This window comes from Chiloscyllium plagiosum, chromosome 28 (genome assembly GCF_004010195.1).
Source record: "Chiloscyllium plagiosum isolate BGI_BamShark_2017 chromosome 28, ASM401019v2, whole genome shotgun sequence".
Lineage (NCBI taxonomy): Eukaryota > Metazoa > Chordata > Chondrichthyes > Orectolobiformes > Hemiscylliidae > Chiloscyllium > Chiloscyllium plagiosum.
This window is the reverse complement of record NC_057737.1, coordinates 48,325,003-48,339,167: the sequence shown is the minus strand read 5'-3', so window position 1 is coordinate 48,339,167 and position 14,165 is coordinate 48,325,003. Positions and strand designations below refer to the sequence as shown.

The window sequence follows — 14,165 nt, the reverse complement described above, 5'->3', positions numbered from 1 at the left end:
CCAATGTGATTTTAGCTTTTGTACAAATCTTCCATGTGGGACTTTATTAAGTGCCTTACTAAAGTCCATATAAACTTCATCCACAGCTCTTCCCACAACTATCTTTGTCACCTCTTCAAAAAATACAATCAGGTTGGTGAGATACGATCTTCCCTGTACAAAACCATACCACCTGTTACTAACTCGGCCATTTTCTTCCAAATGTGCAAATATCTTGTCCCTCAGTATCTTCTCCAAGTGTTACCCCATCACAGACGTCAGGCTCATCGGCCTGTAATTTACTGAATTATCCCTGCCTCCTTTCTTAAACAAGGGAACAACATTGGCTGATCTCAAGTGCTCTAGAACCTCGCCTATGGTCAAAGAAGACGTGAAGATGTCTGCTAATGCCCCAGGTATATCTTCCCTTGCTTTCTTGTAGTAACCTGGGATAGATCCCAACTGGCTATAGATCTCCTATAAGAACTTCTCACATCCTCCATACGGTTACCTTTACAATGTCCCAAAGCTCCATCAATGCCCCTTGTCTATGTGACCCATTGTACTCTATGTCCTCCCCCACTCCCCCATTGTACTCTATGCTACTCTCTCCCCACCCCCACCCTCCTCTAGCTTATCTCTCCACGCTTCAGGCTCTCTGCCTTTATTCCTGATGAAGGGCTTTTGCCCGAAACGTCGATTTTGCTAAAGCTCCTCGATGCTGCCTGAATTGCTATGCTCTTCCAGCACCATTGATCCAGAATCTGTTTTCCAGCATCTGCAGTCATTGTTTTTACCTATGTGATACATATCCCACCTCCACTCCACATCTATGTCAACAACACACAGATCTATTTCTCCACAACTGCTCTTGATTCCTCAAATGTTTCTTGTGATCCAGTTGTTTAGCTGCCATCAAGATCTGGACAAGATGGAAAGCTCACATCAAAGTTTTGATAATTCAAGAGATTTCTTCAGCAGGATATCTCAAGCCTAGAGCTATTTTGCTCATTTGCCTCCAATAGTGCCACCTCTGCAGTATTTCCACATTCTGTCCTAATTCATCCCATTACTTCTGAACCCCTTAACTCGCCCTTTAACATGTCCTTGCAGGCCTCTTGAAGTTCTTTATTCACAAATTATAGTGCACTGAAAATATTTCAAGACATATTCCTCATTCTTATCAACAGCAGTAACTTCCAATCAAATTAGTTCAACATTCTTGGGTTCCTCTCCAGGCTTTTCTGTGGTCTGTCTCTTTCAGTTCCATTATGTAACCTTCTGAGCTTGGTTTAGCACCCATTTTTGACCAATGCAGAACCTTAATTTTGCATGCTGCAGCACTTAGGCATGAACTGCTCAGAAACTCCAACTAAACTGTCTGTCATGGGGAAAAAGATCCTGACAATCTACTCTGTCTATGCCTTTCATAGTGTTGTATCCCTCAATCAGATTCCCCCCTCAACAACTTCTGCTCCAAGGAAAACAAACCTAGCCTATCCAGCCTCTCCTCAAAAGAGACTTTTCATCCCAGACACAATCCTGATGAATCTCCTGTGCAGCATCTCTGATAGGGTTATGACCAGAATTACATTCACTATTCCATCTGTGGCCCAACCAATGTTTTATAAAGTTGTAACAACATTTTCTTGCTCCACTATTCCACACCTTGTCTAATAAAAGCAAATATCTCATATGCCTTCTTCACATGCTGGCACTTTCAGGAATCTATGGACTTGTCCACCAAGGTACCATTGTTTTTCAGTACTCCAAGGGACCTACCATTCATTGTGTAAATCCTTCCCTTGGACTTTCCAAAATTCGTCATCTCATACTTATCAGAATTAAACTCTATCTGCTACTGCTCTCCCCAATTTACTAGCTGATCAACATCACAGGCTAACCTCATGATTAACACCATCACCAATTTGTGTGTTATTGATAAACTTATTAACTATGTATCTCTAAAATTACATGCAAGTCATTACTATACATAAGAAACAGCAGGCAGCCCAAAATCTACCTCTGTAGTACACTGGCCGTGGATTTCAGATGACAAAAAACAACCCTCCCCAATCACATTTTGCCTCCAATTTGCAAGCATATTTTGGATCCTGTATGCCAACTTGCGTTGGATTCCGTGGGCTGTTACCTTTTGGACCAGCCTTCCAGATATGACTTTGTCAAAGGCCTTACTGAAGTCCATTTAAACCACATCAACTGCACTACCCTTACCAAATCTGTATTCAACTCTTCAAACAACTTGAAATTTAAAAAAGTAAAAATTAAAGTTAAATTAGTCAGGCAGGAGGTTCCTCCAACAAAGTTGCCTTTGGAGAGATGATTTCTGCCTTTCCAATTAATCCTGTCTCTCAGAATCTTTTCCAATGATTTCCCCACTACTGACGTGAGACTCATGGGTCTGAAAATATCTGTTCTATCCCTGCTTGAACAAAGAAAATACATCAGCTGTCCTCCAGTCATCTGGCACTTCACCTGTAGTCAGAGAAGTATTAAATATCTCTACCAGGGTCCCAGCAATGTACTTCCATGCCTTGCATGGCAGTCTGGCATATACAATAAATGGGAATATAATGAGGGGGTAGGTGAAGTGAATGATCTTGGCATGCAAGTGCAAAGGTCCCTAAAGGTAGCAGTACAAGTAGATAAGGTTGTAAAGAAGATTTATGGAGTGCTCTCCTTTACTGGCAGAGGTATAGAATACAAAAGTAGGGATATAATGATGAAACTGTTTAAGACAATGATGAAGACACAACGGGAATACTTTATGCCATTTTGGTCAGCACAGTACAGGAAGAGTGCAGAGAAGATTTACTACAATGTTGCCAGGGCTGAAGAATTGTAGGTACAAAGAGAGATTGGAAAGGGATGCTTTCTTGGAACAGAGGGTTGACATGATTGGGGTGCATAAAATTGTAAGGATAGAGATAGAGTAGATAGAAGAACGTGTTCCCTTGGTTGAGAGTTCAAAAACCAGGGATTCAAGCTAAGTGGCAGAAGAATTAGAGAGAACGTGAGGAAAAACTTTTTAATGCAATAGGGTGGTGGGTGTCTGGAGTTCACTGCTTGAATCAGAAGTGGAGGCAGAGATTCTAAACGCCTTTATGAAGCACCTGGATCTGCACCTCAACTGCTGTAAGTTACAGGGCTGGGACCGTGTGCAGAAAGGGCATGGTGTTTTGGGATTGACATGGGCAAGATGGTCTGAATGGCTCCCTTCTGCGCTGTATCATGTCTATGGTTCTAGGAGTGCCAAAACAAGAAAATTTTGACCAACCTTGTATGAAACACTGGAGAGTTTCTTTTGCCTCAACTGAAATAATAAGCTCAGTTCTGGGCATCACATTTTCAAAAGGCATTCAGAAGGAAGATTTAGAAAAGATTCATGAGAATTGTTCCAGGATTGAGGACCTTCAGTTATAGAGCATAGAACAGTACAGGCCCTTTGGCTCTCAATGTTGTGCTCACCTTTTATCCTACTCTAAGATCAAACTAGCCTACATGCCCTTCATTTTACTATCATCCATGTGCCTATCCAAGAGTTGCTTAATGTCCCGAATGTATCTGACTTTACCACCCTTGCTGGCAGTACATTCTACACACCCACCACACTCTGCATAAAGAACCAACCTCTGACATCTCCCCTAAACTTTCTTTCAATCACCTTAAAATGATGCCCCCCTGTGATAGCTATTTCCGCCCTGGGAAATATCTCTGGCTATCCACTCTATCTATGCCTGTCATCATCTTGTACACCTCTATCAAGTCTTTTCTCATCCTTCTTCGCTCCAATGAGAAAAGCCCTAGCTCCCTCAACCTTTCTTCATAAGACATGCCCTCCAGTCCTGGTAAATCTCCTCTGCATCCTCTCTAAAGCTTCCATATCTTTCCTATAATGAGGCAACCAGAACTGAACACAATATTCCAAATGTGGTCTAACCGGAGCTCTACAGAGCTGCAATATAACCTTGCGGTTCTTAAACTCAATCCCCTTGCTAATGAAAGCCAACGCTATGAACTTGGTTGGCAATTTTGAGGCATCTATGGATGTCGACCTCAAGATTCCTCTGTTTCTCCACACTGCCAAGAATCCTGCCTTTAACCATGTATTCTGTATTCAAATTCGACCTGCCAAAGTGAATCACTTCACATTTTCACAGGTTGAACTCAATCTGCCACTTCTCAGCTCAGCTCTGCATCCTGTCAATGTCCATTGCAACCTACAACAGCCCTCCACACTGTCCACAACTCCACCAAACTTCATCGGCAAACTTACTAACCCACCCTTTGACTTCCTCATCCAAGTTATTTATGAAAATCACAAACAGCAGAGGTCCCAGAACAGATCCCTGTGGAACACCACTGGTCACCAAGCTACAGGCTGAATACGTTCCATCTACTACCACCCACTGTCTTCTATGGGCCAGCCAATTCTGTATCCAGACAGCCAAATTTCCCTGTATCCCATGCTTCCTTACTTTGTGAATGAGCCCACCATGGGGAACATTATCAAACACCTTGCTAAAATTCATATACATCATGCACTGCTCTACCTTCATCAATATGTTTTATCACATTCTCAAAGAATTCAATAAAGTTTGTGAGGTATGACCTGTCCCTCACAAAGCCATTATGCATATCTCTAATCAAACTATGCTTTTCCAAATAATCATAAATCGTGTCTCTCTTCAGCATCCTCTTCAATAATTTGCCCACCAACAATGTAAGACTGACTGGTCTGTAATTCCCAAGATTATCTCTATTCCCTTTCTTGAACAAAGGAATAACATTTGCCAATCATCTGGTACTACTCCAGAGGACGTAAAGATCATAGCCAAAGACGCAACAATCTCTTCCCTTGTTTCTCGTAGTAAACTTGGGTATATCCCATCTTGCCCAAGCGACTTATCTACCCTACTGTTTTTCAAAATTTCCAGCACATCCTCCTTCTTAACATCAACCTGTTTGAGCACATCAGCCTGTTTCACGCTGTCCTCACAAACGTCAAGATCTCTCTCACTAGTGAATACTGAAGCAAAGTATTCATTAAGGACCGCCCCATCTCATCCGACTCCAGACCCAAGTTCCTTTCACTATCCCTGATCGGCCCTATCCTCACTCTAGCCATCCTCTTGTTCCTCACCTAATTGTAGAATGCCTTGGGGATTTCCTTAATCCTACCCACCAAGGCTCTTCTGAGTCCATTCTTCAGTTGCTTCTTGGTTACCTTGTAACCCTCTACAGCTCCGCCTGATCCTTGCTTCCTCAATCTTAAGTAAGCTTCCTTCTTCCTCTTGACGAGATATTCCACAACTCCTATTATTAAAGATTCGGAGATGCCGATGTTGGACTGGGGTGTACAAAGTTAAAAATCACACAACACCAGGTTATAGTCCAACAGGTTTAATTGGAAGCACACTAGCTTTCGGAGCGACGCTCCTTCATCAGGTGATGAATCACCTGATGAAGGAGCGTCGCTCCGAAAGCTAGTGTGCTTCCAATTAAACCTGTTGGACTATAACCTGGTGTTGTGTGAATTTTAACCTATTATTAAAGGTTCCTTCATCCTACTATCCCCTCCTTGCCTCAGTGGGACAAATGTATTCAGCATTCGCAGCACGTGCTTCCAAAACAACCTCCACATTTCTGTTGTGCATTTCCCTGAGAACATCGGTTCCCAATTTATGCTCCACAGTTCCTGCTTAATAGCACTGTAATTCCCCCTCCCCCACTTAAATACTTTCCCATAATGTCTGCTCCTGTCTCTCTCTCTCTCTCTCCATGACTATAGTAAAGTAATTTCACTATCACTGAAAAGCTCTCCCAAGAGATCTGACACCTGACCTGGTTTGTTGCCAAGCACCAAATCCAAACGGCTTTCCCTCTAGTCGGCCTATCTACATATTGAATCAGGAATCCTTCCTGGACACACCTGACAAAATCTGCTCCATCTAAATTTGCATTAAGGAGTTTTCAAACAATATTAGGGAAGTTGAAGTCACCCATGACAACAACTCTGTTACTTTTGTACCTTTCCAAAATCTGCCTCCTAATCTGCCCCTCCGTGTCTCTGTTGCTATTGGGACTTTTCTATAGACCCCCAAAAAAGTGAGTGCGCCTTTCCTGTTTCTGAATTTCACCCATACTGACTCAGTAGACAAACCCTCCTCAACGACCTCCCTTTTTGGAGCTTTGATACTATCCCTGATTAGCAATGCCAGTCCCCACCTCTTTTACCTCCTGGCCATCCCTTCTGAAACATCTAAATTCCGGAACATCCAATAATTCCTGCCCCTGTGATGTCATGGGGATAGAATCCAGTTCTAGTCGTCTTAGAGAAACTTCAAGACTTAGTAGAGATATTCAAAATCATGACAGGTCTAGATAAAGTAGACAGGGAGATTCTGTTTCCATTGGTGGAAAGATCAAGAACCAGAGGCTACAGATGTAAGGAATGATGACAATGAGGAAAACTTTTTCTACACAGCAAATGGCTCATATTTCAAATGCGTTGCTGTCGAGTGCAGTGGCGAATCATAGTATTTAAAAGAAAGTTGGATCATTACATTGAAATGAAATATTGATGTGCTTAGTGGCACTAGGTGAATTGCTCTCATAGAGAGCTGGTCAAGACAGGACAGGCCTAATAGCCTACTCTTGTGATTCTACATTCAGTATGATAGTTAGGTTTGTAATTTCAGAACTGAAGTATCCTTTAAGAAGTTAATATCAATGAGATCTGGCCTGCAATAGCTTCGGATTGCTGTGGGCATGAGGAAGATGATAGGCAGACCAGAAGCAGCAGTCAGGTGAGGTAACAACTGGGTGGTTGGAGCTCTTGTCCAATGATTGCTGAGATGCGAGATGATTGGGCAAGTGCTATGGATAGAGTGCCATGGATAGATATGTGTCAAAGTGGGATGGTTAGTAACATACAAAGTAGGAGTGGGACCAGGCCGTTTGACCTCCAAAACATACTCCACTATTCAATGAGATCTGGATCATACTTATTCACCTGTCTTTGCTTCACATTCCCACGACCCATAGACTGAAAATATCTTTCCTGATTTCATCCTGAATGCCCAGTTCTAACTTTTAAGCAGCCCTCCCATTTTGGATTTTCTCTTCAGAAAATATGAACAATTAAAACAAAAGAGAGTGAAACAAAGAAAGAATATTTTATATTTTTTAACCATTGGAAATAGCAAAGAACTCGAATGATAGCTCCAAAGTGTAGCTTGTAAATACAGCACTGTATTTTTCCCATTATAAACTGCTTATTCAACTTCTTTTTATAATAATTACATCATGTATATGAGAAATAATGGCCTAAAGATGTTTTTTATTTATACTAAAATGGACAAATGATAGAGAGAATTAAATAAATCTAGAAATTAAACAAATGCAAGTGTCATAAAAGGCACTGCTTTGAGGTTGGAGCAACATTGCCTACATTAGTGCAGTGCCTGACGTGTGAATGTCTGATGAAGCAATGCAGACAGAATGTTGCTCTGTATCTGATTCATGTTCGAACAGATGTAATTTGCACATAATGCAGGAAATGAGAGAATGCTCTTTTTGCTTTAACTGACACTTTTCACATTCACCAATTTAAAACATTAAACAGAAAATGTTAAGGGAAGAAATAAAAGCACAAAGAAAATACAGGAAATCTCAAAAAAATTCCCCTCCTGTTTCTTGGTTGTCCATAAGCATTAAAAAGGATTAAAAAATGGTATTATATACAAACCCCAATAGTAGGACATTAGCTAGAAACAACTAAAACTATGACACACAACAGTAACAAAATCTGATCATGCAACTATGATCAGATAGTTCACAGAGACACAAAACCATTCCACTTCGGCTGGAATGGCTACTGAATGAAAAATAAATTTGTTCTGAATGATTACAGATACTGACTTCATTTTTATAATTAATCTTGTATATCTTTTAAACATTTTCTAAATACACTAATAAACTAAAAGTAATGCTGAATTATAACTGATCTCAGGGACAATTACCTTGTTGACTATTTGTCCACTGAATGTGTGTTTGAATGAACTTATACTTATTGAAAACACAATGGATTTTCACAACAATGATTATAATGTACACAATAATAAAAAATGGGATTGAATTGCATGCAGTATTTCCACTGAGACGAATCTACAAAAAACTGCAACTATGAAATCTGCATGAAAGTTACTCAAGTTGTTTGATACATTTCTGACTGATCACTTGGATAATCAGTCTTACACATACTGTGTTAATCTGATATTGAAAAAATGACGCTTTCTCAGCTAGGAGTGGAGAGACTGGTCCTGTTATGGGAGGTCTACAATGTTACAGTTGATTAGAGTAATTTGACAAAGTTAAAATCAGAGATCTTTCTCCACAAGCGTCAACAGGGGTCACTTGATGAATGTTAGAAGCTTGTTTGGAACAGTGCTTTCATTGTGCTAGCAATATATTCCATATTTTTGATGTTATAATTTCAGTGTTAACATCAAAGAGTTTAATTCGTGTTAGTCTGGAGGGGTATGAGAAAGCATTGATGTTTGACCTGAGGAGTGACAGTGCCATGTGACAGATCCTGTAGTAAATTACTGGAGAATAACACATACAGTGTATATTACACTCTGTATGACCTCCACTTGGCAGAAATGTCCTTGGCAACAAAGAGCTCCTGTGCTTTGATGAAAGAGCTCATTCTGCAGCCTCAGCATTTAACAGCACAGAGGCCAATCATTGCCCAGCAGACGTCTGACAAACTGATAAATGGAGGTTAGCTCTTATTATGGTGCATGATGCAATTGCAGGCCAATCGCAACAAACATCTTGCTCGTGTTTCAAGGGTTATTCTGTGATATACTTGTGCAAAACACTAGATTAAACAGCATCCAATCACAAGGTTTAAACTGCATCCTATGTGGTAATATCAAACAACTTTTAATTTAAGTATCCTCAACTTTAGTCTTATACCAACACAATCAATAAATAAGTGTTAGAATAGGCATGTTGAAAGTCACAATAAGATTGAGAGACATTAATGTAACACCTGTATTGGTGAGAGGGTGTCATTATTCAATTTGTCTCTTCATTTTCTTATGCCAGATTAAGTGATTATGTCCAACAGTACCACCACATTCAAGTGCCAATAAGGGCATCTTGGCATATCAATAACCATTCATTTTTGAGGACTGCCTTCAGCAATAAATAGGTGAATAATTATGAAAACATTTATAGCATTGAAACACGAGCTGATACCAGTTTGATATAATCACTTGCAGCAGTAGAGATGACATTCTATTAACAGAATGTAAAAGCAATTTCAGCTCGGAGTCATGACCTAGTCATCTACATCAGCCTACATTCCAGACTGACCTTCAATCTATTACAACTCGTGTACTACAGTGTCTTTAGGATAAGATGCAAACACTCTCTGGTAGAGATCGAAGAACACCATGAATTATATGAGAAAGAGTACAGGATATTACCTGGCATTTTAGTAGACATTTTCCCCACATATTATCAACAAAAAATAATTTTCTGGTTATTTATCTCATTGCTGTGTGTGGAACCTCGCTGTTAACTTCTTGAGGGCTGCACTTCATTAACTTTGGACCAGAAGGGGATGCCCAATCAACATACCATTTCCTAAAAATAAGTTCTTTCTTTACTATTCTTGTAGTTCCAAACTGCTCCTTTGCTTCCAAAGGAAAGATCCAGCAATGGACCTTATCTTTTTTAAAAACTTTCTGTGATGACATAATGCCTCACAATGTTATTTTCAAGTAAAATACAACAAATATTCATGATGTTCTGGTCACATCCACCATGCCAGAACTGGGGCCTGACCTATTAATGGAATCTGACAACCATTTGTGGGAATAGCCAAGTTTAAATATCGTTTGAGGTTATTGGTACATCTATAGCTTGCTAGCTGGCATCACTTCTTGGGTCAAATGTCCTGCATTATCTCAATAGCATCATTACTGTTCTAGAAATGAATATAAATGCTGAGGTGTGGAGGAAGTAAACCATTTTCACAAGTCAATAGATAGATACAGACAAGAAAACAAAGTACTGGCAATCAAGACAGCCAACTGGCCCCAGACCCAATTTGCTGTTGAAAATCTGTCACATGATTTTGTCAGTATCTTATATAAAGAAACAGAGAGCATGATTCTCATAAAATACATTTGTTTATAGGCATACAGCAGTTGTGAAAAGAAGTTTTAAAATGAATAGCACTATTAATATAAAAATTGGGATAATGAAAATAGTTTGATAAACAATTTAGCTATTAGAACAATCTTGATAATGCAATAAAGTTTGGGAAATATAAATCAAAAAAAGTTTGCTTTTTATATAAGCTGTCAGTTTGTAGAATGGATTCAGTCGTTCTCATTTAAAGATATGCTTTTACATACCCAAATTGTTGTCTGTCAGCACCTCTTTGACTTTCTTTGTGATGGCATACGTATCGAGTTCAGGAGACATGGCCACCAGTTCTTGAATGCTTAATGCTGACTGACCAGAAATTGGCAGTGATGATAGAACCTGAGGATCGTTCGAAGGTTGTTCACAGGGTGGTTTGATCTCCTTACTACCTTCTGTGGCTGTGGATTGCTGTGAAGTTATTTCAGCCACACTCTTCACTGATTCAGCAGAACTGACTGGAGATTCAGGGGCTGGGCTGCAACTAGCCGAGGTCTTTGGGGTTATCTCTAAAATAAATGAACAAAATGAAAAGTATGAAAGTTTTGCTTTCTTTGCGGCAAAGCATTTTAGCCTATATTTCACTGTAGACAACCCCAGACTTTTAAGCAAAATGTCACCAAAGATTTTGAATTTTATTTGATCTATTACAGCAGTAAAATCAGAAATGCAATTGCAGGTTTAAGAGAACCCCATTAGTTCAAATAAAAACAGGAAGTACTAGAGAAGCTAAGCAGGTCTGGCAGCCTCTGTGGAAAGAGACACAGAGCTAATTCTTTTGTTCTGAATAGAAGTCACACTGAATTTGAACCATTAACTCTGTTTCTCTCTCTACAGGTGCTGCCGAACCTGAGTTTGTCCAGCAATTTCTGTTTTTAATACAGATTTCCAGCATCCACAATATTTTACTTTTATTTACCCCATTAGTTCAAACAGTTAATTCAGTGAATGGCTATGCCACACAGATTAGGAAGGTATAAAGCACACAGGAGGCCACATGTTCTATCTAGTTCTTGCCCACACTCCATGTTGCAGTGCAGTCATTCCTATTCCCCTGTCCCCTCTAATAGCCCAGCAAAGTTATTTCTCTCAACCATCCACTCAACTTCCTTTTCCTTGTAAAACTCACGTGACAGATGTCAAAACTGCTGGATTAGATGCAGGAACGTCAAGCAAAGTTTCTGCTTAGTTGATTGAGGGTGAAGATGCACAATGGGAATGATGCACAATGGGGATGCTTAAGCATATACTGTGAGATCTCAGAATACTTGCAGTCAATGCCATCTACAACCAGTCTGCCAACACTGTGTCTGGACATCTAAGTACAGTCAGCACTCACAGCAACCAGCAGGGAGTGAAATGTAGAAGGGCAAAGTTGTCAAAACAGAGTGAAAAAGAATAGAGAAGGAAAAATGTCTGTGCACTTCATGTATAGTACACTGGGAAGAGGTAAAGGGAAATCTGAGCACGAACTCAAAGAAGAGTAGCTGCATGCAGAAATTTTACTTTTATGATAAAGCTGAAATATCACATTCCTGAAAACATTTGTAATGGTAAATGCAAAGACTGAAGGAACGAACTTTTCAACTTTTAACATGATGGGCTGAATGGCCTCCTTCTGTGCATTATATGATTCTGTAACAGAAATACCTCAAGAATTTTAGAACTGAGTTATAGAATGCATGGGGCTTTAATAAGGCCAAACAGGAAAGCTGAAATATCACATTCCTGAAAACATTTATACTGGTAAATGCAAAGACTGAAGGAGACAACTTTACAACTTTTATCATCATAATAGCTTGCACTATATAAATCCATTAATTTCTATCTTGATCTAAAACAATCATGACCTTCAAAAGGTATAAGAAAATAACTCAAAGTTGCGGTGAATAATTTTTTTTGTAACAAGTCAGTTTGGTTATTTAAAGACTAATTTTTCAGTTACAAATGGGATACAGTCTGGGTTGTATGAGGTACCCACAAAGTATGATATCATAAAATGTGATGATGTAGTATGCTTTCAAAAAAATGAACTGAAAATCTCATGTTGACACAGAAAGAAAATGAAAATGAAACTGACAAGAAAATGAAACAATTGTTTAGAATTTTTTTTATGGTCAATCGTAAATATAGTCATATATTTTACAATGGAGGATTAACAGCAAAGACTGAACCATAACAAAATATGTGTACATGAATATAAGCTATATTCAGAAGTCTTTGGTCAATGTTGGAGCAAATATCTTTATTTCAGTGGAAGAAATAAACTGGCAGAAGACAACACAATCTGGCATCCCTTTCACAGCCAAAACAGTTATCAGATTGATAAACGGGCCGATTATCTATAGCAATGACTATTATATATATGGATATTATATACTTCCCTAATCTGAAGGCAATGAATTAACATTTTAAATTTGAGGTGGGGAAAAATCGAATAGGTATAGATTTAATATAATTTGATGGGCTACTTACTGAAATGTAATTTGTAGTAAAATAATTATATTGTAGCTTAACAACCAGAACATTACAAATTTTCCCATGTAACATTTATCCTTAAAAGTCTGAATGAAAATCCAGGACACCATTCTGATTAAAGCTATCTTTTTAATCATAGCAACCAGAGAATTATGTGCCAAATTTGCTCCTAATTCACCCATGCGAGGGAGTAGTTTGGCAGATCATCCATCTTCCTCACTGTATGGTGTCAGAGATGGCAGAAACTCCTGCATGATGAAGATATTTTTACTGAGGTCCATGTCCTTTAACCTATACCAAGGTCAAACATACCACTGCTTGGTTAATGACATTCAATGGGGATTTTTTTTCTGACTTCTGTTATTGCTCATTTCCTTCGGTCAAGAACACAATTGATAAATCTCACGAGTATGTTTTTCTAAATTTTTTTTGTATTTTTAGAAGACAAACTAAAAACAATTGCACTTTGGCAACTGGCCACAAAACGAAGCTGTCTAAAACACCTGAGAATACCCGAATAAGATATTGCTGTGTTGAGTTCTGCCAAACCTGAAACAGGATGTTAATGGGATTTAATAAAGAACAAAATACAGCCATTTACCTTCCTCCTCTTGTATTTTGAACAAATCTAACCTCCCATCTAATTTCTCCTCTTCATTAAAAGTGCATTTGCACTGATGCTACCATTCCTGATGAGGCACTACCATGAATTTCATCAGAACACAGAAGCTTGTGCTCCCTTTTTAGCTCAGTGTTTTATCTGTTAATCAGGAGAGATGGAGTGAGATTGCGTCTGGAGCCCCTAGTTTAAGTCTAGCGTCCATGTTTACCATGTGTTGCTGATCCTTTGTAAAGGGCATTCTGCGTGGCCCAAACAAACTACTTTGCCAAACTTTCCACTAAAAACTCAATCAATGTAATCCTGACTTGCAACAAGTCAATAGACAATAGGTGCGGGAGTAGGCCATTCTTCCCATCGAGCCTGCACCACCATTCATTATGATCATGGCTGATCATCCTCAATCAGTATCCTGTTCCTGCCTTATCTCCATAACCCTTGATTCCACTATCCTTGAGAGCTCTATCCAACTCTTTCTTAAATAAATCCAGAAACTGGGCCTCCACTGCCTTCTGGGGCAGAGCATTCCACACAGCCACCATTCTCTGGGTGAAGAAGTTTCTCCTCATCTCTGTCCTAAATGGCCTACCCCTTATTTTTAAGCTGTGTCCTCTGATTCGGGACTTACCCATCAGCGGACACGTTTCCTGCCTCCATAATGTCCAATCCTTTAATAATCTTATACGTCTCAATCAGATCCCCTCAGTCTTCTAAACTCAAGGGTATACAAGCTTAAAAATGTGTTGCTGGAAAAGTGCAGCAGGTCAGGCAGCATCAAAGGAGAAGGCGAATCGACGTTTCGGGCATAAGCCCTTCTTCAGGAATTCCTGAAGAACGGCTTATG

General features: G+C 39.4%; 1 protein-coding gene across 5 annotated transcripts in view; it reads right to left on the bottom strand.

Annotated features, from left to right (window-relative positions):
• LOC122564179 (protein CASP-like) overlaps window positions 1-14,165 on the bottom strand; it is a 601,305-nt gene that overhangs the window by 92,704 nt on the left and 494,436 nt on the right. For 3 of the 5 annotated variants that reach the window (XM_043718857.1, XM_043718858.1, XM_043718860.1), the window contains one exon: window positions 10,437-10,733. The exons of the other annotated variants lie outside the window; for them this stretch is intronic. In XM_043718857.1, the coding sequence (XP_043574792.1) occupies window positions 10,437-10,733 (297 nt within the window). The remainder of the gene's footprint in view (window positions 1-10,436; window positions 10,734-14,165) is intronic. 5 annotated transcript variants of the gene reach the window in all.